A 24,909-nucleotide genomic window follows, 5' to 3' on the forward strand; every position below is an offset into this window, starting at 1 on the left:
ATATAACATGCATTATACTGTGTACAGAGCTGAAAGTACACCAGATTAAAAAAAAAACAAAAGCATTAGTCATGACCAGTTTTTCTATGTGAAGTATTACAGTTCACGTCATACTGTCAAGCGTTTAGATTTGACTCACAATTTGTTGTTTGAGTGTTTCTTACATAATAAATTCTCATCACCAGTTTTTCCGTTGTTGCAGGGTGCTGCTGGCCCAGAAGGTAACCCGGGGCCTAAGGGGGTTCGTGTAAGTATTACGAGCTCCTCATATTTTGTCTTCACAAACACTTAATACTTCATTTCCTGAAAGGATTAGCGCAGTGTCAGACCTTCAGTCTTGTTCCAGAGAACTGATTTGGAGGTTGCAGTCTGCTTGTTCAGTCTCAGGGCCATCATAGAAGATTCCCTAAAATATAGCAAAAGTAGCGCCTCCAGATCACTGAAAAAAGTGTGAGCACTAATGGCAGAAATGAAAAGAATGTGGGGGTGAAATGGACTTAATGTATGTCAGCTAAGTGTACCAAGAACCTTCTTGTGAGACAAGAAGAAAGCATGCTTGCTGCCTACTACTGTACTACAAAATGACTGAAATGAATAACATGCAACTAATTTGAAAAAGAACTCAAGTGCAGATGTGTAATTTAGGTCAACCAGAAAAATACTCATACAGCACTTTCAAAAGTTGTGTAGGTGATTTAAATAAGACAATACAGTTATTTGTCATATATATGTATACTGTGTACATGTAAAAACAAACATGTGTATTATAACTTGTGTTTTTTTCTGTAACTCAGATGTGCAAATTTTGTATGAATGAAGTCACTATTGTTTATATCTTCACTATAACCGTCTGATAGAGTGAACATGTTCTTTCTTGGTTGGCAGGACTTGTAAACAATCAGTAAATACATAATAAAATGAATCTGAACATTGCTAATATGAATTCTTAGAAAGAGCGATAGATTGTTCAGTATCTATATACAAGGTTGATGGACCGATAGATATTTACTGTATCCACACCGTCAGGGGAAAAATGTGTTTTAATTTAGTTTCTACACTGACGTGGATTATAAATATTTCTTTCTCATTATCTGAAAGTTTTCAAGTTTAACATAAAATGTTATCTGACAATTTGCAGGGTTTCATTGGACTTCCTGGTATATCTGGGCCACCGGGACTCGAGGGAGAGCGAGTGAGTGATAATTAGTTTCTTTACTAGTGCAATTGACATGTTGTGTTACAATCGTTTTTGTTGTTGTTGTTGTTCTTTGTTGAAAGACATAGACAAGAGTGGAAGCTGAATGCATGTAGCAGCAATTGAGACAAACAACCTGGTTGGATTTTTTTTTCCCATGTCTGTATATATTAGTCTTGGTGTTTTGGTAATGCCAGGATTAATTCCCACAATTAACTTGTTTTCGGTTAGTGTCTCAAGGACAATTTTACCAAGGACATAATGTGTCATTTTATGTGATTCTTGAAACAATTTAGAAATTACATAAAAGTATTATTCAACAAGTTAAAGAATTAATTTCTCATGTTTATCATAATTTATTATCAACCACCCATCCTTTTCCTTCCATTTTTCTTTGTACTCTTGTATTATACGTTACCCCGATTTGCAAGTGTCCACAATGAGTGGCTCAGAAGATCATGAGGGTTGAAAAAAGGCTATCTTGCGGCAAGAAAGACTAGGAATACGTTTTGCCGTCTGGTAAAGCCGCCACTCCCTATACACAATACAATAAAATACAACTTTATTTATATAGCACATTGCATAGCACATCGTGTGTGTGTTGGCGGGGCACCATTGCCATTGGGGCCCCCCCAATTTATTCGAGGGGACGGATATCGACATCATCGAGTGTGCACATGCACTTGATATGTCATTCAAATATGCGTCAGCACCCAGGACTTTGAAAAACGGTAATATCTGGGTGTGTTGGGGGGCACCAGCCGACTTTTCAACTTAAGGCACCCAAAGCAGTCACCCTAGTGTGTGGGGATCCCCCTTTTTACAAAACACCAGATTAAGTAAGACATATTTGTGTTTATTTACAGCTGTTTACTTATTCCTCGCGCCCACCCACTCAGAGCTAATCCACATGATTCTTGGCAAGCAGCAAAAATTATGTTATTGTGGTGCAGGAAAATGGGAGGCGGCAGAAGTGTATCATGGAACTCTCTGTTGAACAAACCGTCATTTCTGGACTACAAAACGCAGTTGATTAAAATCCACCTATGATAATATAATATAGCAGCCTTTGGAAACCGGTTTGTTACATGTTTGGGAGATGCTCTCCTTCATGGGCAGCCGCTATCACCAGTCGTCCGATGCGAGCGATGGTGGCAATCGGAAGTCAAACAAACAGCAAAGAGACGGGGGTTGCACTGCAGTGATGGCTATATTCATCGCACTCGTTCCCTATGCTCATTAAACTCAAGACGCTTATTTTTGCTGTACCATAAACTTTATCCTCTATATTCGCTCCAAGACAGCTACACACCGCTCCGCACACAGACGTCCACATCTCATGCAGCTCGGGTTCACACTGCAACCGCAAATGGCTGAAGATTTAGTATGAGGACAATCTCGGGACAGTTTCATTGGTTCACTATGACATGTTCGGTAATTTAATTTCTCTGTTGGGACGAGACATTGAGTAAATCTATTGACGGCCTCAAGCTCGTCAGGAAAAATTCTGAAATTAACTGCATCACATTAAAAGCCGCAAGGTTCAGTGTGTGGAAAAAATTTAGCAGTTTATAGTCCGGAAAATATGGTATTTCTCTAAACATCGTGAGCTTGGCGACTCAAACAAGCAAGTTCTTGTAACCCGAGTGAGTCCAGCACGCCAAAAGCACACTTCCTTCGTTCCATGGCAGATTTATGTCAAAACCATCACATTATATATACATTAGTTACATTTGACATTAATTATCCTATTGGAATGTTAGTGCACATTTTTCACAACCCCTCGGTGCCGGTATATATCTATACAATGTGATGAATTTCTGTCTTCTGATGTTCTCGTTTAGAATACCACCTCGATATAGAGACGATTTTATCAATGTTGTTCTTGAGAAATTACGGTAAATAAAAGTTAGTTGAATTATATATATATAATATATATTGAATTATAACGGGAGGAAGGTGCCTTCTTATTTCATAATCGGCTTTACAAGTTGTGCAAGTATTGAATAATATCTTACCCTTGCTTCATTTTTACTATTTACTTTCTAGGGCGTACCTGGTCCTCCTGGAAAACCTGGTCCTAAAGGAAGACAAGTAATACACATTTTTCATTAATGGATTCCACATGCTGTGTTCATATATATATATATATATATATATATATATATATATATATATATATGTATATATTAGGGCTGTCAAAATCAAAGAGTTAGCTCAGGTGATTAATCCAAAATGTTTTAACTCAGTTAAATATTTTAACTCAGTTTGATTTATTTCACAAATAATTTTTATATACTTAGCAAATATTGCGCCATATTAGCTGTACATCTTCAGCAAGTCTCAGAACAAAACGTGTTCAAGTTACCACTGGGCCTTGCAAACCAAAACAGCAGGAGTGTGGTGCTTATGGGCAATTTTGAAAAATGTTTCAAAGAAAAATGTCTGTAAAGATGTCTCCATTTAGATTGTATTCAAGAATCCCAAAAAACTATTAGAACAGTCTTTAAATTAAGTATACTTCATATTTGGTGATTTTGCATCAATCTATCTATCTAGAGAGAGAAAAAGAGAGAGAGAGAGAGAGAACACTAGCTAGCCTGTACATAGCCTGTAAATAAATCCTGATTATTTGGATTGAGATTGAAATCATGATTATCAAAACAAATTTTCATTGATTTAAAAATTTTGTACTTATTCAACAACCAGAAATCAATTACCCAAATCTATCACCATTCATTCCTGCATGTTGAACTCTATTCTAGAACACTCTATTCATTTTGTTAAGTACAACATGATTGCAATTATCATTTTACTTCATCCACATCTTTGATGCCTTGTTTGCATAAAGCCTTGAATATGCGTTACCCTAATCTTTTGATCGTATTTATTTTATCTTGTGTTATTATCACAAGTCTTGGAACTTACTGGGCTAACCTGGAATCTCAGGATTGTATTTCATGCCATGTCATGTGAAAATTTGTGTTGGTACAATAGATGGGTACTTTCCCCCATTTTGCTGGTCCGTACTCCAGCCCCCGCCCTCGACTTGGGCACCCTTCTGTCCTTATTCTTAAAAGTAATCGTTCTCCGCCCCCGTCCTTCTTCGTCCCTTTAAAGTGATTCCGTCCTTTCACTTATATGACAAAAAAAAAAGAAAAAAGAACGTCTGTTGATGTCTCTCTGCCAATATGTCCTTTTTCCTTTTTCTCCTTTTCCCTCTTCTTCTTGTACTTCTTTTTCTTCTTCTCCTCTTTGTGCAGACCAAACATTCCTGCTGGCGCATTTCCAATGCAGTATGCGCAGTTAGGTAAAGTGTTCAAAGGCAATTTTTGTCCCTAGCCCATTTCGCCGAGTAGGTTGAAATAAACTTTTGGTTGCCCCCGTGTCTGCGTCACAAACACTGATAGTACTTGACGCATGCGCATGAGGGGACAAAAATCCACTTCCGTCCTTGCTTGATCTCTCCTTTTTCTAAAACCTCTCGCCCAGCGCCTCGCCGTCCCCAAAAATTGGCTCCCGTCGGATGAGCAGACCGAATGCCCATCTCTGGTTGGTACGGCAAAAAAAAAAAATTTCTTGGATCCTTGTATCCTTGAATTGAGGAAAAGAAAAATCCTTGAAAACCTACATCTAATAAGTATAAATATAACTTGAAATGGAAATGACAAAACAAATTAGTAATAATAGTAATAGTGATAAGAATACAATAATTGCTTTTGAAAAAAAACGAATACTGGCTTTTCCTGCACTCTAAGGGGCAGTGTGGTGCCCTGCAAGTATGACGTAAAGAATGAGAACGGAAAAAGTTGCATTTGTCTATCAATATAACTCGTTTTTTACAGATATTTTAGTCTAATCTTACTTGTGTGTTTGTCTGCGTGTGTGCGTGGGTGCGCGCGCGCACGTGTGTGTGCGTGTGTTCCCATACCAGAATTTGCTTAAAATGACAATTGGCTTCTCAAAATGAGATGCAATTAGCGTGCTTTGTCTGTAATGACCGTCAATAATGTCCCTCTCCCCAGTTTTTTTGTTTTATTTTATTTTATTTTTTTAAAATCCAATCATTCTAAAATGTGTCACAACAAACGACATGACAGCTTTCTTCTCTTATTGGTTACAAGAATGTAAACAGGAAGAAAGTTTGCTATGCAGACTAGCGAGAATAAAGCAGCACAAATAAACACAAAATGGAGCAAAGCGGTGCTTTTTGCTGACCCATGCAAATCTGTATAATGTAAAATAGCAAATAAATTAAAATCAAATGATAAAATAGCAGGCTTCACATACCAGCACTCTTGACTTAAAGATTATCCACATTCCCGGTGCTAAACAAATGTGTTGTTATCAAACATCTAGCAGATACCAACGGTGTTTAAACAACACATGGGGCAGGACTTCCGGGTAACAATGTTTGCCAGCACAACTATTTCGGGTTTCTGCCATCTCTGCAGCGTTCTGTTTTGTTTTTGTTTTTGTTTTTTTGGACACAATTAGCCATAACTTAGCAGACTGGCGGCCGTGCGATTCTTTTTCGTGCCTTCGCAAGTAGGGCTGAACGATGTATCGTATTGGGACAAAAATCACGATCTCAGACAACGCGATTCCAACATCGTCAAAGCTGCGGTTTGTGCCCCACGTTCACAAAGCAGGTCACGCAGTACTGATTTCCCCCCAAAAAATAAAGAAACAAAAAAATCAAAGTGTTGCGCTGTCGTCCGTAGTCCCAGAAGTAGTTTCTTTCGTCGCTGCTTGAATGCTAGGTACCAAGCTATCTTGCACTGCAGCAGCATGGACTTTATTTGAACTATACTATGTCAGTGCACAGCAGCAGCAATGGGCTGCGTGACGACCCCACTAACAAAAGTACGTTTTAAACGGGGACTGAAACGAGGAGTCGCTAAGTGTGCTAATCGCTAAAGTAAAATACAGCGTTGGGAAGGACCCAAAATAATGCTTAGGTGTACAGTGGACTTTTCACAGAAGTCTGGTTAGAACCGCGTGAGGGCGGAAAGCCAACAGCTATGAACAGAAATGTTGTATTACAATCAATACATATATGGACATAAAATAAGACAGCGGCTTCAGTCGCAATTTAGCAGTCGCTCTCAGACAAGAACACGTAAACGGCTATTTATCATCGCATCAATTATAGTTGCACTATTTTGCACCAGTGAGTACTGAGTTTTGAGAGCTACAAAATAATAGGTCTCCATATTAAATATTTTAATCAATTTAGCTTTGCTAAGGGATAATGATTTTATTGACGTGTCAATAAATATCAGATATATGCATAATAAATAATCCGACATATATGTACAAAGAAAATGTAAATTAGTACGGAATGTAAATGTTTTTTATTTTTAAAAAAAATGGATTTTCATATACATAATTATGCATGAATAGAAAATTATACTTGACAGAAAGTAGTTTTTAAAAACTTGAAGAAGAACTGCCCCCCGCCCCACAAAACCTCTTTAGTGTCTCTGCATTACTAAATTAATAGCGTTTTTTTGTTTGTTTTTAATGGCATAGTACAGTTCAGGTTTCAGCTATCAGAAAGGACTTGATTTGTCAGACTTTGTGTCAAGCCTCTCATACTAAAATTCTAGTGCGTCTGAAAGGCAGGAGCAAACAGCATGTGGTGAAAGCTTAGAGCAGGTAAATTAAAGCCAACAGGGACAATATTTCAGCTTGTGTAAATATTATGCTAAGAAATATATATATATATATATATAGCAACATACTGTCAATTCTGCATGTATATTGCAACATATTGTCAATTCCGCGTTACAATCTTCTGACTGATTAAAGGCTTGACTTGGAGCCAGTCACAAGTAGTCAAACCACATATCACAACACTCCTTGCAATTCTGTATTTCCCTGCGTGTATACTGTCCCAAGTTTTAAACGCAGTTATGGAGGAGGGCCACACATCCAAATGATATGGACAAAAACACACACATTTAAAGACAAATAAAAGAATCATAAAATGAAATCTAAAATGTAATATATGGGGTGCTCGTGAAGAGAGGCCAGAATTGGAGTTGTGTGCCCCCTCTTAAGAGGTCCAGTTAGAAGCCAAGCAGCAGCATTTTGAAACCACTGGAGATGCTTGAGGGAGGAATGGCTGACTCCTCCAAAAGGTGCATGACAGTACACACTATTATATGACAGCGCCAAGAGGAGAATTATCACACTTTTTTGCACCATGAAAGGGAAATGCTAAATATCTCCCAAGGTAGCTTGAAACAATACAAAAGAATAAATGCTACACTGGTCCTGAAAATGTTTTTAATACTTTAAGCCTTCAGTTTTACTCTCTGTATTGAATTTGCCAAGTAGGCACAGGACACACTGCTGAGTGTCACCTTTTATAATTTGGTAATTTTCACACATGCATAATACATAATATTTGATTTGGATATGTTTCCTCACAGGGTGTTATTGGTGACGTCGGTGAACGGGGGCCAACAGGTCCTGATGGCAGTGAGGTAAGAATCCTAGTATGTCTTGGCATGACTTCAGTCGAGTTCATCTCACTGAGTTTAGCACTTTTCAATCAACTTTGAATTCAATTCGTCAATTGTCCATACTTGAGGGGCAATTCGGGGATCAAAGGTTTTGGGGGCTTCAGACAGGTCTATGGGTCCTAGAAAAACCTGGGGACAACAGGCTATAGAATGTAAACCAGTAAACCAGGCCCATACATGTGTATAAAATTGTGTACCATATTTCTTAAAACACAGTCTAGTCTTCCCCTGTTCTTCCTCTCCTAATGTTGTGAAATCAAGTAAATACTGCAGTAAGTCATGTGGTTAATGCAGTCCAAATGATGCAGCATATGAAGTCTCCTCCCTGCTTTCTGTCTCCCTCCGATAACCAAGCAATGTATTTTATATCCAAGAAGACATGTAAACTGATACATTGATCCAACTTACGTCATTTAAGAATACAACATTTAATTGAATAGGCCACCTTCTTACCTTTGTCAAAAAACATGAGGCAACCTGTCTGTCTCTCTGTATGCATGCATATGCACGTACACTCACACGCACACACGCAGATGTGCACCTGCACACTCAAACACACTCACACATGTCGGTAAGCTCGACGATAGCAGCTCTACAGACTTCAATATCAACACCAGCACTGCATAAGCTTGTTTCTTGCATTTTAATCAAAAAGGGCAGTGGTAGGTCTACGTTTGACCACCTGTAACCTTTCCTAGCAGCTCTTCTGAAGCAGAGATGGGAGTGGGTGAGGTTGCTCAAACGATTTTTTTCAGGAACAGTGGTGTACTGTATTTTGGTTGCTTCAACGCCTCTAAAGATGGGTTGTATATGCATATACCACACCCATTACTTTCCTCAAACAATTGTAATCAGAACCCAGGACCAGAATTTGCTCTTAAAGATCTTGACACAGGCCACGGAGCACTATCACAAGGTGAAGGTTAAAAACTAAACAGCCATCGATGAGAAAATTTGACCACATTTCCACTTAAACTAGCTGATAAACTGTCAAGTAGTGGAGGAAAAGAACTGATTCATGTATTGCTGACAAAGAGCACATGGGCCCCAAGACCGTACATGTTCGGTATTTAATTTCTGCATAATTCAGCATTCCTTTTGTGCGTGTGTGTGTGTGAGGGGGAAAACATATTGTACTTGGTACTTGTATTGGAAGTGGATCCCAAATTATTATGTTGTGCATAGTATCATACATTACATTTAAAATGACAATACTTAATCAGAATGATTAAAATGCGTATGTACCCTATATAAGACTAGTGCATGTTTAATACAATTTAATTATTTAAATGTCTAAATCAATTTAGGATCCCAGGAATGCAGAATTTGCAATACTTTAAGTATACTGTCCTGTTTATTTAGGATGTTGCTGTGATGTTTCACAGGGGCCTGTTGGTGGGACTGGTATTGCCGGCTTTCCGGGCCTAAGGGTAAGTGTTTTGCAATGTTGTGATTATTTGAACATTACATTGTACGAACCCGTTCAAATCCTAATTTGACTGTTCTCTTGACAGATATGCACTGACGCTTATCAGTAGTCGTCCTGTCATTCTGTATTCCTTCTCCACAAGTGAAATATGTAAAGCATTGTTTTGTTTTTGTTTGAGTTGTTGCTACATTCAAGCAGCAGCATATCTCACACAAATACATGCTAAGTTTGGGCTATTGCCAAGTTGATGATGACGTGGATGAGATTTCCCTTGCCATCAAGAACTTTGCTAGTAAATAATTTACAGGGACTCAAGGGATACAATTTTGATGTTACTCAATTGTTCGAATAAATCTTGGTTGTACTTTATGTCATTAGGCCAAACAAATCACATCGTGGTTGGAAAGAAGCAACAAAAGAGAAGAGGGAGAGAGAGAGAGACTCACAGGAGCGAGAATTTTTTTTCCCATAGAGGGGGGCATGACTACCGGTTCCAGGTTGAGAATAAAGACTGGTTGCGTTTTAAGAGCAGTTACTCTTGCTTCTTCATACACCAATCATGCCGTTAATAACTGCTTTTACTTTTGTGAAGTAAATTATTGACTCTGTCTCGCCAATCCCATCATCTCCACATTGGTGACCCCGATGTGAGCTGCAGACTGTAACAACTCAACATTACTCCTGCGGCACAATGCTAATAAAGCGACTAAAGCCGCCGTGACTCCTACCGCAAAGGTCAAATCGCATTAGATTTCGCAGCACCTCACAACGCTGTGGCTTCCACGCATGGAAGCCCAGTTTCAACTGAGAGGAATTACACAGCTTGTGACACATAGGCTATGTTCACACTGCGGGGACTGATGCCCAATTCAGATTTTTGATTAAATCCAGTCTTTTTATGCGCTCATTCACATTACAAAAACAAATGCGACTTCTAATGTGATCGCATCACGTTTATGATGACATACATGCGCCCAAAGCACGATGTCGATGACATGCACCAAAAAAAGATGTCACGTTGCCCAGTGTTTACAAAAGTAAATATGGTCCCAGGTGTAGGGCCTCATCTTCTATTTACCAACAGCGGGATACCTCAGCCCCAATACCTGATGACACCACTGCCACTGCTGCTACATTTGCATGCCATGTCTAGAGCCAAGTCCGAGTAATATCACAAAGTATACTCCACCAGGGCTGACGTCAGCACCGCTGTGCACTAGCCAAGACTGCAAGCTGTTAATTGTCACTGTCACTGACACCTGTTTGGCTGACAGCTGGGCCTTTAGTTGTCACTCACCATTTCACCCACTATGCCCCACAGTTAATCAGACTGAAGCAACAGTGGCCACGGTTTTGTAGTTGAAGTTCTTCTTTTATTATGACAATAATAATAAGTCTAAGCAGTTGACACGTCAACAGTCGGTTGGTAAACTTCTGAGACATGTTGGGAATCAAGAAATCAAGCCCATCTGTCTATTGAAGAGTTTTGCTCTTCCTATTGGAGAAAACAAATCAATGCACCACCACTATGTGAAAAGATAAACAGGTGCTCATTGCTCAAGGGATAGCATTTGAAGCTGTGATAACGAATCCAAAAACCATAGACAATGCTGCGTTGCACTAACACTATGAAGCTATCTGTAAATAAATTCCCCCAAATATTCGTAAGCATACTTCACTCTTCTTGTGCACCAATCCTTTTTTTTTGGTAGAAGGGATTGGAATTTATGAATAAAACTAAGGAAATTGTGTAAACTAAAATAAACACTTGTATTGTTTTTAATTTTGTTATTTAACCTTCTAAAATGTTTTGTTTTGCTCCTTTAGCATACATAATTTGATCTGCACATTCAAATTGTGGTATGCATCTAGAAAGAAAAAAAACATTAAAGATTAGAATAATAGCATTAAGGGCTTGTGGAAAATGGGTCATGTTATGTTCCTTTGAACTTGTACAAAAAATAATTTTCCCCTCCCTTCAATTCATAGCTAACACTAATTCTGACCCATTTTTAATGAGATGTTTAGTCGAAGATCACAGCATAATTGTAATGTGGTGATATAAGGTTCCAGCTTCCTTCAGGTCATGATTGAAAATGAATAGTGTTCCTCTTTTGACATTGCACAATAGCTGGACTCAAAACTAAGCATAATTTGTTGAAATCACAAAGGCTAAATAATAATTCATACTAAAAGTTGACCCATCTTTTCCAAAACTTTACATCAACAAACCCCTAGCCAGTAATTTTGAGTAATCATGCTATACATGGAAACCAGAACACTACCGCTTCCCTAATCCACCTTTTGATGTGATTCATATTTAATCATAATTTACACTTGAGTGATTTTGGCACTAGTTGGACCTCATAGGGGACTATTTGACATCTAAAGCACATTTTCATTTCCCAGTGTCAGTCACAGTGGTGTGTCTTTAGTTGTGTTCATTCATTTATTGAAACCCAATCATACAAAGCGAAGTAATCAGAACGAAAGCAGAAACAGAGCAGCAAGTGTTCCTTCTGGAATGTATTTGATGTCTGTGCCAGTGTGTGATGCTCAGTGTGATGTAGTCAAGACACCAAGCTGACAGAAACGAGGATTTCACCAAGATGTTTTTGCAGACATTTTCATTTTCTCCCCTTTTCATGCAAAAATCACAATAAAATGCAGTTTTTTTGTCATTGCTATTTAAAAGAAGTCTCATCTTTATTAGACAATAGACATGTCCCACTTCATGCAAGCTGACCCATCATAGTCGTGGACACGGCAAGGATAGGGTGGATAAAGATCTTAGCCCGCCTACTGGCCTTTGAGTTGAAAAGACTTTAGCTAAATGTCAGAAATTTAACCTGTCGGGATTGGTGGACACATTCTTGCTCATGTCCGCTTCAGCCTGTGTAAGTGCAGAATCGATCAGCACGGTATTTTTGATTTTGTGGGGGAGATCGCATCAGCTCACATTTGATGAATAAATCCAAACTAATGTGCAGAACACTTTTATTCTGGACAAGAGTAATAATATGCATTTATATTTTGGTGGCGATCAGTTGCCGTTTTAGACTACAGAACTGACAAAGCGAGCAATATTACCTCTCTTGCCTCCCCGCTGTGACGTCGACGCTAAAACCGTCTTCCTCCAGGACACCACAGTGGTGTGTCCAGTGGATGTTTTTTTTGGAAAGTGACAATCGTAACCAGTTAGCCACTGCTGTACCGATTGTTACGATCTTTGAGCCGTATGTGCAAAAAAAACCTTTATTTTTCATTCTGGCAATCAGTTGTCTATCATGGTTTCATTTGTGCATCCATGTTCTTGTGTTTTCTGTTTGGAGATTCTTTTAATGGAGTTTTGCACTACTTGGTGGCAACCACCAGCAGTTAATGTCAGTGTTGTCTCAACTGTCTTACCTCATTAACCCATCATTCTGCTCATTGTGACGTTAAGAGCTTAACATAGAAAACAAAAGCTGGGATAACAATGCCTTCACTCCCATCGACCATCTTAATCAATCGTTGCCAAAGATTTTGAAAATGTCCCTTCTCTTTCTGATGACCTGCTGTAAACCGACTATTGACAGTTCATCCAAATATTCTATCAAGCACTTTGACAATTAGAGCGGAGCTTGAATACAGTTTAGTATCACAAAACAACTGCACAATTTGGCAACAGTGCTTAAGTATGCAATCGGTAAAGCATAAGGAAACAGTGAGCTGCCATCAAGGGATTGTAATGGATTGCTCGGTGTTAGTGCAAATGATTTCCAGTGTTTGACGTGCGTGCGGATCTGACTGTGTTTGAAAGATTCCATTTCATGCCTTCTTCTTTCTGTAGGGAGATCTGGGCCCTGAGGGTCCACGAGGACAGCCTGGTATGGTCGGAAGGAAGGTAGGTAGTTCCACAATGATTATTCAAGTACTTAGAAATTGAAATTTGTCATTGTCAAATTGTTGCTATAAAAATGCATGTATGTATGCTCCAATTATACACAGTGTGTAATTTATTTTATTTATTACATTATTTGTCACATCATGTCATGGCATTTTTACAAATATGAATCCATACATAAATGTAAATCAGCTTCTTGCTACGTAAAAAAAAATAGCGTTAGTTGGTTTAATTTTTGTGTGCAACTAATTCCATATAAGAAATCATTTCAGTTTAAGAAATCGTAAGCAGCAATAAATTATTGCCACTTTATAAAGTGAGCTTCAGTGCTACATGTATTTCTGTCACAAAATACCAGCAATCTCATTTAGATGCATTTTTATTTACCCACTTTCCCTCATTCGTTGCAAAATTCCACTGAACTTTTATTATTTGTCATAATACATTCATGATAATAAAAATCAAAATGTTTTTTTTTCCTGTCATTAATCGTTATTCTAAATAATTTAAATAATACGACATCATTCATTCATCCTTTGCTTTGTTGTCCTTTTCTCTCTCTGTGGCAGGGACCAGCCGGACGAGCTGGCCTGCCTGGATTGAAAGGTGATAAGGTGATCTAAATATTTATATATTTGCAGTGTTTTTTTGTGTGTTTTGGTGAAGACCGTAATGTGAAATCATAGTAGTAGATGGCAGATCTGGGCACTTGACCATTTTTTGCCGGTCAGTCCCCCGCCCTCCGGACACTCCTACCTGGCACGAAAATAACAGTCCGCTTGTTTATACACCGAGCACAGACTACTTTCTATCACCAAATTATCAGGTGCGTCAAGGGGAGGATGCTTCGGGCGCAACACTACCCCAAACACGGTAGACTAGATTTGCTCTAGCATAAAAATGTATAATAATTAATTAAAAACTAATAGCACAACCGCGATTAAATCAACAAAGATACAGTACATAACTCAAGGTTGGATGTAATGGTTTTCTTTCTCCTACACAAACATTAGTGAAAATGGGTTGCAATTTTTTTATTTTTTTTTTTGCATTAGTGCCCAAACGTGTAGAAGCATGAACCTGTAACTCTTGGCTGCAGGTTATTGGTTATACGTGCACTGACTTTAAAATATCTAGCTATTCAATGGTCTCTGTGTCAGTTTTGTGTTGTTATATCTCTGTATCATGCTGTGAAATTTAGGGCGAAGTGGGACAACAGGGTGAACCAGGAGAGATGGGTTTCCAAGGCGATAAGGTATGTGTGATATCACATAATTCAGCTTTTGGAGCTTGAATTTCTTTTTTTTTTTTTTTGGTGGCCTTTTGATATGACCGTGTGTGTGTTTGTGTATGTGTCTTTCAAGGGTGTTTCTGGTGCAGCTGGTCCTGCTGGTCCAAGAGGAAAACCTGGACCACCGGTATGCTTGAGTCAGTATGTTAGTATATGTGTGTTTTATTCAGGTTTGATTTAGCTTTTATAGATAGACAAAGCTATATAAACCCATGGGATCTGGATGGCTTTTGTTAGCTTGTAAACTAACCCAACTCCCGATAGAGTATTTAATTTGCTCTGTAGAGACAGAAACAAGGCAAGAAAGAAGAGGAATGCATTTTTGGAATAATAATTCAGCTTTAGTCATATATAAACATCATTTTCACATTCGTCAGGATGGACTCGCACCAGGTCCAGATGCTATGCTTTTCCGTTAGGCCATGGTTGGAAAAGAGAATATCACATCATCTTTCAAAATACTATACTGTCAGACAATATCTGGAGAAAAAAAACGAAGCTCACCTATAGATGACTTTCACATTCCTGGAGGATTACTTTATAACACAAACGCCATATTTGTCATGTTGCAGTCATCATGATGACTGGTTTGCCCTTGCGAGAACCAGTTGTGTAAAATTTCTCCATCAAAACTACGAAGCACAAAACAACATCAAACATTAAACAGCAGTTACCTACCTAGAGTAGCCAGCCCAGCAAACGTTGGAAATAATGTGAAAATATTCCAGTGTGAAAAAAATGTTTTTGTTTAAGATGTGAATACAGACAATCATACACAAATTGCAATTTTCGATTTCTTTGAGCTCTGTCTTTTCAACAGGGTAGAATTGGAGAAATCGGGCCAGAAGGCTCACCAGGACCGCCAGGACCAGAGGTACTTTTACATTTACGTCTGGTGTTTATGAGAATAAAAGCTTGCATGATCGATGATATGATTGTATGCGTAAACATTTACTGAAAATTTTCATTTAGAATTATAACAAATACTCATGGCCTAAATAATTGAGATTTTAATCAAATTAAGGTCAAATTAAAATGGTCCAAAGTCAAATCTAAAGTCAAGGCTCACATCTTGTATAGATAATTCCATCCAATATTAGATATCAAGTGGATGTTGCAAAGTGCAGGTTGTGTTAGTGTGGTATTGTAGTTCTCTCATAATAAATCAAAATCTCAAATACAAATTTCCTCCTTTAGAAGCTGACTTCCTTTACTCTTTGCGAACCTTATGCAGCGAAGTTGATCAAATTGTCCATTTGAACTCTCTTTGAAGCCTTCGGGTTAATAGAAGTTATTGTTTGAGACACCAATCACAGTCATGGTTCGAAAAATAAAATGGAAAATATTTACTCAAAATACAAACAGGATTAAACCTAAGTAAAAATCAGCGCATTAATTATGAAGAATTTAGTTATGATGCTTTTTAGATGTGATTTGAATGAATTTTGAGCCATCAATTGCATAATATTAAACAATGCTCATTCTAATTTTTTATTGTTCGCAATCAAAACGCAAATCGTCTGCCTTGGAGCCGAGACGTGCGGTGGCCAATGACGTCATGATACAGCACATCCAGTCGGACAAACAACAATAGACGGCATTAATTAAGAGTCTGATTATTTCTACTTTTTTTTCAATTCACCTCGAAACTTGTCTCCGTGTAGTAGAGAATTACAAATAACTGAACTTTAGATGGAATCTTATTGATACAATAATTGATTAAAGGTCATGATCTCCCACCATATTCTCAAGACATTTAACATTATAGCTACAGGATGGTAAAGCATTTAGCATTTTCCTTTCAAAATGTCAAAATCATAATTAAATAAATGAATCCCCAAATTAAAAAGAGAACAAAAGAGTAACTTAAAAGTAACTTAAACTTGAGTAACTTACTCTACAAAGACTGTAATATTCTAAAGAAACATATTTCTTTGACACGCAAGTGACATGTAATATGTAATATGTTCCATTTTGCAAGTAACTTGCCCAACACTGGTCTGTACGGAAGCACGTCGTGTAGCCCTTTACTATTTATGTTTGAACCACCCATATTGTGTCTGCGCCCTATTTTTGAGTCCTGACCCATCAGTTGAGAATGGCAAATAGTTTTGTTTTTTTCAGCAAATAATAGAGGATCGTTTCCCCCCAATAAAAAGGAAATGCTGTTGTGTTCAAAGCAAACATGGTGCATCAGCATTTTGCTGTTATGCTGCACATACACGGAATAAGATGCCAACAAAAGTTAAATCAGCTCCAAATGTAAATGAATTTAAATCCTGCTTAAGACAGTTTTCCTCATACCGCCGATTAAAGTCACACACAAAGATGAGAGCTGATTTGAACCGACAACCACTTGGTCATTTGTCCAAGCAGCCATTGTGGATGCTATAGATCTGAAGTATTCAATTAAAAGTCACAGAGGTCCACAACGAAAATTTCTTCCAATTAAAAGGTCCGAACCAAAGTCCAACTTCCCGAAATGTCTAGCCCATGTTCACATTTTTATATAATTTCAACATTTAGTCATTTTCAACAGAGCGCACTTATATACTAAATATTTAGCAATGTTTCCATTAAACACCTTTGCCAGTCAAACAAATATAAGGCGTTTATTTCACATTCAAGAAAATGTGGCTCCAGGAATTTAAGGTGCCACTTCCAGAAAAAACAGTAAAATATCTCCGACAGAAATATATCAAGGGCTAAGCATTGAGTTAACATCTTTTACCTTTTTTTTTTTTTTAAATCAAAGACTTATCAGCCTAAAAAAAACGGAAAGCCTAATTATCCGAGTAAACCAGGTCAACATGTTCAGTACACAATCAATAAAAATGGTTGTCCTCATGAAAAACTAATTCAAAATGAGCTTTGACACCACTTTTTCTTTTGAATATTTTTTTAACTTCTCTTAATGAGAAAAATGAGTTTGTGACTGCCCTGCCAGTGACTTAAATCTGGGTTGGAACGGAGTCAGGGCCATTGGGATTTGGTAGATTATTTCACACATCTGGGCTTTGTGTTTTCCTTTAAATAATGTTTGTGCAACCGCATTTAAGCACTCCTTCACAACTTCCTCTTTTATGTTTCCCCCAAATCCATGATACAGTTAGTGAACATTTGTTTGCATGCCGCTGGGCTGTAAACGAAAATGTAAAAATCGGTTGTACTGCACTCGAAGTTCGATGTTTTTGCGTGCGCTCACCTCAAACGTCAGCGGATAACTGTGCACAAAAGGGCGGTGCTTTGTTTCGTTGTGGCGCTCCGCAATGTTGCGACGGTTTCGGAGCATATGATGCACACTGGTTTTAAATTGGCTGCAGCCAGATCGAAACTAAATTTCTCTGTCCATTCATTTAAAACAACACGCATCGACCTTGCTAACTTTTTAGCAAGGCATACTATCAGCAGCACTCTCTTCCGGTCTGCTGCGCAATTGGCAGTGGATCGTAAACAAAAGATTTTATTGGCTCAAATCAGTGACGCCTTTTTCCGTATTTACTAGAATTGCAGCGCCAACGTTTGCGAATGCGCCTTGAAAAAAAATCATCATAGATTGGCCATGGGTCCGGTCCGAACCATCTGCCATTTGGTGATGCCTGCTATAGATGGATGTAGTGAAAATGTCAAGTGTTCAACCGGACCACACATCACAAAGGCCTTAACTCACATGTTTATTTTCTGTGATAAGTGATAGTGTGCCAGAAATTATTTTGCCCATCACTGTCTATTTAGAAGTTCAATATCCCATCATTATACTCTCGAAAAGACCTTCCACTATAAGGAAGAAGGAAAACTTCCTTAACCCAAAAATATTGCTTCAATAAATTCTGTTGTATGATGTACATCTGTATACAGAAATTAGTTAGCTGGACTCATACTCAAATATTTTACAGGGTTTTCCGGGAGACATCGGCGTACCTGGGCCTAATGGACCACCTGGACCCAAGGTGTGTTTCTGTTTTGAACTCATACAGATCCTTCCATTCATTCGGTTTGTTGCATTTTAGGGCTTGCAAGGTGCGAGGGGTGTCCAAGGCCCGATAGGACCAAAAGGAACACAGGTAGGAGAATTCATTAGCTTGACTTAATTACTTCATATTTTCACTGTAACGATAAGCGGAAAAATCAGTCCATCAAAAATAAAAAATCCTTTCAAGTCTAGTGGGAGGAAAGATAAATATCAGATGAGACAACCTGTCTCGTCTCACATCTCTTTTGTCTCAGATGCCTCTTGGAACATGTTCCACTGGGTGAGGCCATGAATCACATTGGGTGCTTAGAAAAACAAAGCCGAATGTTTTCCACTCCCTGGGGAATAAAAGGCTTTTGGTCGCCGTATACGTGCGGGATACTGCAGCTTCCAGAAGAGACTAGAACAATTTCAGTATCAATACCGAACAGCATCGGTGAAAAAAAAGAAAACAAAGCACATCTGTTCCGGTTTTGTCCCAAATTATTATTATACACAATGAAAGACTATTTGGTTACTTAATCAAATGATAAGACTATTTTTAGGCACTGAAGAATGCAAAGCAGGTTTCACTCTGGGTGAGAGCAAACCAACTGCTTAAATATCATTTATTTCAAGACATGTGACAACAGGGGAGTGTTCTCTTTCTATTATCGCTGAACATACCGCCGCGAGTCAAGCTCTTTATTCTACCAGCTGAATTTGCTCTAGAGATTACTTTTGTATGTGTGTGTGGGGGGGGGCATGTTTTTGTGGATATGAGTTGATGTACTGTACTGTATTATTGCAGGGTGAAGAAGGACCACTTGGCCCACCTGGCAATGCCGGTCCAAATGTAAGAACTACCTGATGATTTAAAAACAAAACTATAGTGTGTGCATTCACAAAGAGATTCTTGCCGATAGTTTGAATTATAGAAATAGAAATAGAAATAGAAATAGAAATCCCTTTATTGTCATTGTACTCAAGTGTGCAACGAGATTAGAGGGCTCCCCTCTCCAGTGCAATACAACAATAATACAGACAAATATATAAATTAGATAAATAAAGAAGACAGTGCAATAGTCTCGTTGCACACTTGAGTACAATGACACATGAGTATATGCAACAAGCAGATGGGAAGAACTGTGATAAACAAATCATGATCTGAGGCATCTGTGCATGATGTGAGATTATGTGTTCTGAAAGTGTGTTGCACTCTGCATGTCATTTTAGGGGCGACCTGGAAGGAAAGGCTCCATAGGTGAACCTGGTACAGATGGTCTGCTGGTGAGTCTACTTTCCTAATCTTGTTATGATACAATATTTTCCGAATAATTCTTGGTGTTTGTGAATAGATCAAAGCTGACTCTTGTGAATGGGTGCATGTGATTCGTTGAAAAATATGAAGAGCTCATTTCCAAAATGCTATTAATTCATTTTAATTGTTCTGTGAAAAATGACTCTACATATATTATTACTCTAATATTATAATATATCACTCACTCTATTATTATAATATATTACTCTATTAAAAGAATCCATTGGTTCTGTCTTGAAAGTTTCTGTAAAGTAATCTGCGTATAACTGACAGCCATTATAATTTCAATTAACAAAGAATTCTTTTTTTTTTTTTTTTAACCACCCCAAATTTTGGAATAAACAGGGATGTCCCGCCAATTAACCCTTTGCTCCAAAATTGGTGGTTGCCATCCAGAAAAAGCAAAATATTTTTTAGAGTACTTAAAAAAGATTATGGTAAAATATATGCTGATAGTCAACTCCCCAGGTACCGAACCATGAGGGTCCCCTGTAAGGTAGACCAGGGTAGTCCCTCCCGATGCAATTGACCTTTATTTTGATTCCAAAATGTTTAAGCATGTACCGTAAATACTGCACGGTCCTGCATGGGTTTTATTCTTTGAGTAATTTATTTCAACCAAAATCCAGACTTTGCTTTGACTATGTTTTTATCTGTCATTAGTTTTGTGGATATGCTCTAAATAAAAAAAATCAATACAACTATTTTCTGGCTTTCCCATCTGTCATACCAAGTTACAAGCAACACACATTCCCATACGGTGCAGCGTATGTGCGTGTGTGTGAGCCCTGAGCTAGTAACAGGCAGGATGGTTGCGCTCGAAAGAAATGTTCTAATTGCAGGAAGCTAATCAGTATGTTGTTTCATGTTCCTTATTCCAGGGAGAAAAAGGAGACATTGGAAATGTTGGAAAAATCGGACTACAAGTGAGTTGCTTTCTGAGTAGGAATGAATATCAAGGGCTGATAGTAATTAACTCTTATTCTCTTGTAGATTTTCATTCACTTTGTCATGTGGAGCTAATGTGTAACGTATGCACTTTGTTTCAAAACTTGAAAATGCCACTGACTTTGTTAAATGATAATTGGGTGAGGCCGAACACGGGACCACATTAATGTCAAAGACAAGAAATATGAATCCAAGTTTTTTTTCATGAATTTGGCAGAACACCACAGACGAGTTAAATGCCACGCTGAGGAATTTTCTGACGCGACCTCACTTGGCTTGGTCTGTTCAACTTTGCCACAGTGTGTTGAGTGCTTTTTGTTCCATACCTACTGTATGCCGTGCTGATGGCCACATATAATCTCCACTCAATTACAAGATATTTATCAACATTGTTAGAAATAAAATCAGCCATCACAAGAGCTCAATATGTTTACTAATACAGTAAGTATTAGTGCGATACCAAAGCCTTTACCCGTGTTTTAGAGTACATTCTGTCTTCCCTGAGGCCCCTTAATGTTAATATTTGTGTTGTGCACATTGTAGGCGACCGAGCCCACCAAGTTGAATTTAGTTACTGCAGTCCACATATGCAAAGGATTAAGTGGTTCCAGAAGAGAGAACACTTTGAAGCTCTGAACACATAGAGGCTAAGATGATGCGTTTACGTCACTTTACAAATAAAATGGATGCACAAGACCTGAGAAAGAACATTATTGACTGTTCTAGGTTAAGCAGAAGCATATACCCAAGGCCAAGTGTCCCATAAAATGTTTCAAAGGAAATTTAGCTGCAGTTTTTTTTCTTTAGTTAGTAAGCCAGTGTATTCCATTTTAAGTCTGCACTCCAGCACAGAAAAAAGAACAAAAAAATTCTTAAAACAGGTGTGCACTGAAATCGAGTTAATGCTGCTTTCATTTTACTGTTAGCAAATCACTTTGCACTTTTATAATGTATGTGCATGAGTAACCGATTGGAAAGGTTAATTGTGAAACACCAACTTTCGCTCAAGCAAACTTCTTATAGATTGTGTCATACGAAACTCATTCAATACCATTGACGGCTAAATACGTCAAAGATCCATTTTTTTTTTTTACTGGGCTGGTAGTGAATGAGTTAAAAGTCTCTCCTACTGGTAAGTGATACAGGTTGTCCCACTTCTTTTCCGAATTAAGAGATTTGTAGTCAACTTTAAGAAAGCCTTCAGGCTGCATCCCTTCTAAGACACTGCTTCTAAATCCTTCCTTGTTTTTCTGACTTGCATTCAACAAGAAAATCCCATTTGTATCGTGCTACATAAGTCACACTTTGTGGCTGTCAGTCGTTTAGCCGAGCAAATAGATCTCAAAATATTTGCCTCTGTCTTAGGGGTCTGTTTCTTGTCTTTGACTGCTTCTCACTCAATTAGTATGTTTTTGCAAATGTATGCTGCTGTCTGGTTCAAGCTTTAGCTCACATCCAGTCAGCACTGAAAGTAAAGCAATATAATCATTGGAGAGAACAGTAGCCAAATTCCCAAGCACAGTAAACTAGACTAGCCCTGACACAAAAATGACGATGCACCCATTTTTACGCCAAGCGCACGTGCGCCTGTCTATAAAAATGGGGCCTGTGGTGTTATTGCAGCACAAGATTCTCTAGTGAAGAGGCTGACACTGCACATTCCACCACCCTGGATGTGGTTTAACTCCTCTGATAACTCATACATTTACATTAGCTTGACTTTTTCCTCCTCAAACACTCTTCTGAAAATAATATTTATTAGCCATTAGCCATAAAAATTACTGTGTGGCTCGTTTTCCATGTTGTCACCCCACTCCCAAAGTCCCTTTCGGACAATATTTGTCTAGGATATTAAGTCTTCTACTCCCAGGGGCAAATCAGAGGTTTTTACCTCTTCATTGAACAATTTTTGCAGTTCTGTTTGCATTATGCCGAAGCTGCAGTACGTTGTGGGAGAAAAGGGCCTCGCCAACGTTTGCTTAACCGCTATACCCTGATACCAGATAAGATGTGGAAAATAGATTAAAGGATGGAAAACTCAATTTATTCTGTCTCTGATAATTATCTGTAAATCCCAGCTATCTGGTTTTGATTCACATTTCTTTTAGGGAGGAACTTTATTTTCTAAACTAAACTACAGTAAAACTGGCTTGCAAGATGTGTAAAAAATTTACCTTTAAAAATCATGGGTCTATGTCAGTGCTTGCCCATTGCGCGCAGTGAGTATTGACTATACGGTATAGGTTTGTTTTGCAACGAAAAAAATATTAATTATAGATGCGGCGGAGAATGGGTGGTGGTGGCGGGGCGCAAATTGCTTTCTTCTTGCTAGGGGGGGGCGTAACAGAAAATAATTGAGAAGCACTGGTCGATGTAGATGGTTATAATCAAAACTTCTTCTTTCTTTCCTTGAGGCATAGTACTTAATATATTACACACATCAGTTTCATAAGATGTAAACAACATTTCGGTCAATGTGAGGGAAAGTTGCTGGAAATATAGACCTGCAAAGGAAGAAAAAAAACTCAGTCTCCTGCAACAATCATAGTTTATGTCATGTTTTGGAGACATTATCAGGAGTATACTTCGGGTCGTTTAAGCTGTGAGATGATGACATGGTGCACATACAAATGTTGATATAAAATATTTTGTAGACAATCGTAAAGACCATAGGAATATCATTAATCTCACACCTTTATTGCCCCTTTTCAGCAATATATGCCTTTGTTCTCCAAATTGTCCTTGTTCTGAACAGAAAAAAAATCTCAGTTTTGTTTTTACTCGGCTGTCTTCTTATGTTTGTTAATTGAATCATTAATTAAGTCAAAGTGAGTTAGTGAGACCTTGAAATGGATTTGAGTTGAATACTTCACACTTTATGGGTCAAATCACAGCTTTTTCCTTGCCAGCAGCCCCACCTCATTGCTTCCCAAAGCATTGCATTGCAATCTATGACCTCTTGCATTCCAAGTGTCATAAGAGGTTGGGAAATAACTCTTAGATGAGGGAAGATCAGACTCTCACATTGGCATAGCTTCTTTTCTCTCAGTGCCTTTGAAAAAATGTTTTCTCTCTCCAGGGCCTCGTAGGCCTCGTAGGGGTAGCTGGTGTGATCGGAGATCCCGGTGAAAAGGTAAGGCGTGTTTTTAGTGTTTTTCGCTATCATTATGCTGTCAATCAGCATCAGTGCGGTGCTTCTCAGTGGCAGACCCTTGTAATTAGGGCCGCGTTAAGCAGCCATAAATTCAGACCCCATCGCCCCATGAAGACATTACTTACATAAACTGTCAACACTCTCACATCCACATCAAAAAATATATTGTCACAGGTGTGATCGCCACAATTACTGCCTACTTTCCAGTCCCATTTGGTTTTTGGGTTACGTTGGAGTAATGTGACAGGATAACTTGAAATATTTCATAAATGGAATGCAGGAATCTTACCAGCAGAAATTATTTTTTTTTACCCCCAAAATGACTTTGCATCTCTTTGCAAGAAAGGTTCAAACATATTTTTGATGAAATAAAAAACTATAATGGTCTATTATTGACTCTATATCCAACCCTCTCTATTTCCTCCTTCCAGCCAAAACTTCTCCCCCTTCTTTCGAATCATGAGCGCCCTGTGTGTCACAACATGTTCTGAAGCTGCTCAGTTGTCAGTTGATTCTTCTTACGCATAAAACCTCACACTCGGTCGGTCTGTCAGCGCAAATCACACCTTGACAGCGTGAAAATTCCTATCATGTTATGCAATAAACCAGCGGTCCTCAATCCTGTTCCTCAAGGGCCGGTGTCCTGCCTGTTTTTCATCCCTGCTGCAACACACCAGATTGAAATAATCAGATACCGGCCCTTGGGAAACAGGATTGAAGACCGCTGCTCTTTCCGACCCTCAGAAATCCGGTTTCATGGCTCTTTGTTGAGAAAGGATGTGATTCTGTTTCTTTTATCAATCTGGTCATTATTTATGTTCATGATCCCATGAGTTTTTTCTCCCCTTCAGGGTGACCGTGGTCCGACAGGTCCAACGGGGCCAGCAGGAGAGAAAGGGCCACGAGTGAGTACGATTTTTTTTTTTAACATTGTGATGATGCTTTGTCACAACGGTCTTTGTCGCTTACCTGCTGTGTAAATATCGAACGTCAAAATGTATTCACCCTGCAATGTTTCACCATCTACCAAAATATCCAAGTGGAGAAACCATTGACTAATCTTCCTGCTTTAGTCATCTCATGCATAATTCCTCGGAGTGTAGCGTTCCTGCATTGTTCGCAGCTCAGGACCCTCAATTGACTTCTTCTTAGAGGCTCTAGGCACCAGTCCTGACCTAGTTGGATGGAAGCCTGGCTGAA

General features: G+C 38.5%; 1 protein-coding gene across 1 annotated transcript in view; it reads left to right on the plus strand.

Annotated features, from left to right (window-relative positions):
* col24a1 (collagen type XXIV alpha 1) overlaps window positions 1-24,909 on the plus strand; it is a 105,956-nt gene that overhangs the window by 42,497 nt on the left and 38,550 nt on the right. The window contains exons 10-26 of the mRNA XM_088313086.1: window positions 203-247; window positions 1,139-1,192; window positions 3,245-3,289; window positions 7,636-7,689; window positions 9,114-9,158; window positions 12,990-13,043; window positions 13,613-13,657; window positions 14,245-14,298; window positions 14,408-14,461; window positions 15,155-15,208; window positions 18,231-18,284; window positions 18,345-18,398; window positions 19,098-19,142; window positions 19,523-19,576; window positions 20,489-20,533; window positions 23,635-23,688; window positions 24,561-24,614. Coding sequence (XP_088169212.1) covers window positions 203-247; window positions 1,139-1,192; window positions 3,245-3,289; window positions 7,636-7,689; window positions 9,114-9,158; window positions 12,990-13,043; window positions 13,613-13,657; window positions 14,245-14,298; window positions 14,408-14,461; window positions 15,155-15,208; window positions 18,231-18,284; window positions 18,345-18,398; window positions 19,098-19,142; window positions 19,523-19,576; window positions 20,489-20,533; window positions 23,635-23,688; window positions 24,561-24,614 — 864 coding nt within the window. The remainder of the gene's footprint in view (window positions 1-202; window positions 248-1,138; window positions 1,193-3,244; window positions 3,290-7,635; window positions 7,690-9,113; window positions 9,159-12,989; window positions 13,044-13,612; window positions 13,658-14,244; window positions 14,299-14,407; window positions 14,462-15,154; window positions 15,209-18,230; window positions 18,285-18,344; window positions 18,399-19,097; window positions 19,143-19,522; window positions 19,577-20,488; window positions 20,534-23,634; window positions 23,689-24,560; window positions 24,615-24,909) is intronic.

Source organism: Idiotropiscis lumnitzeri, chromosome 13, assembly GCF_059441095.1.
Source record: "Idiotropiscis lumnitzeri isolate Australia: NSW breed Sydney's pygmy pipehorse chromosome 13, RoL_Ilum_1.0, whole genome shotgun sequence".
NCBI classification, from domain to species: domain Eukaryota; kingdom Metazoa; phylum Chordata; class Actinopteri; order Syngnathiformes; family Syngnathidae; genus Idiotropiscis; species Idiotropiscis lumnitzeri.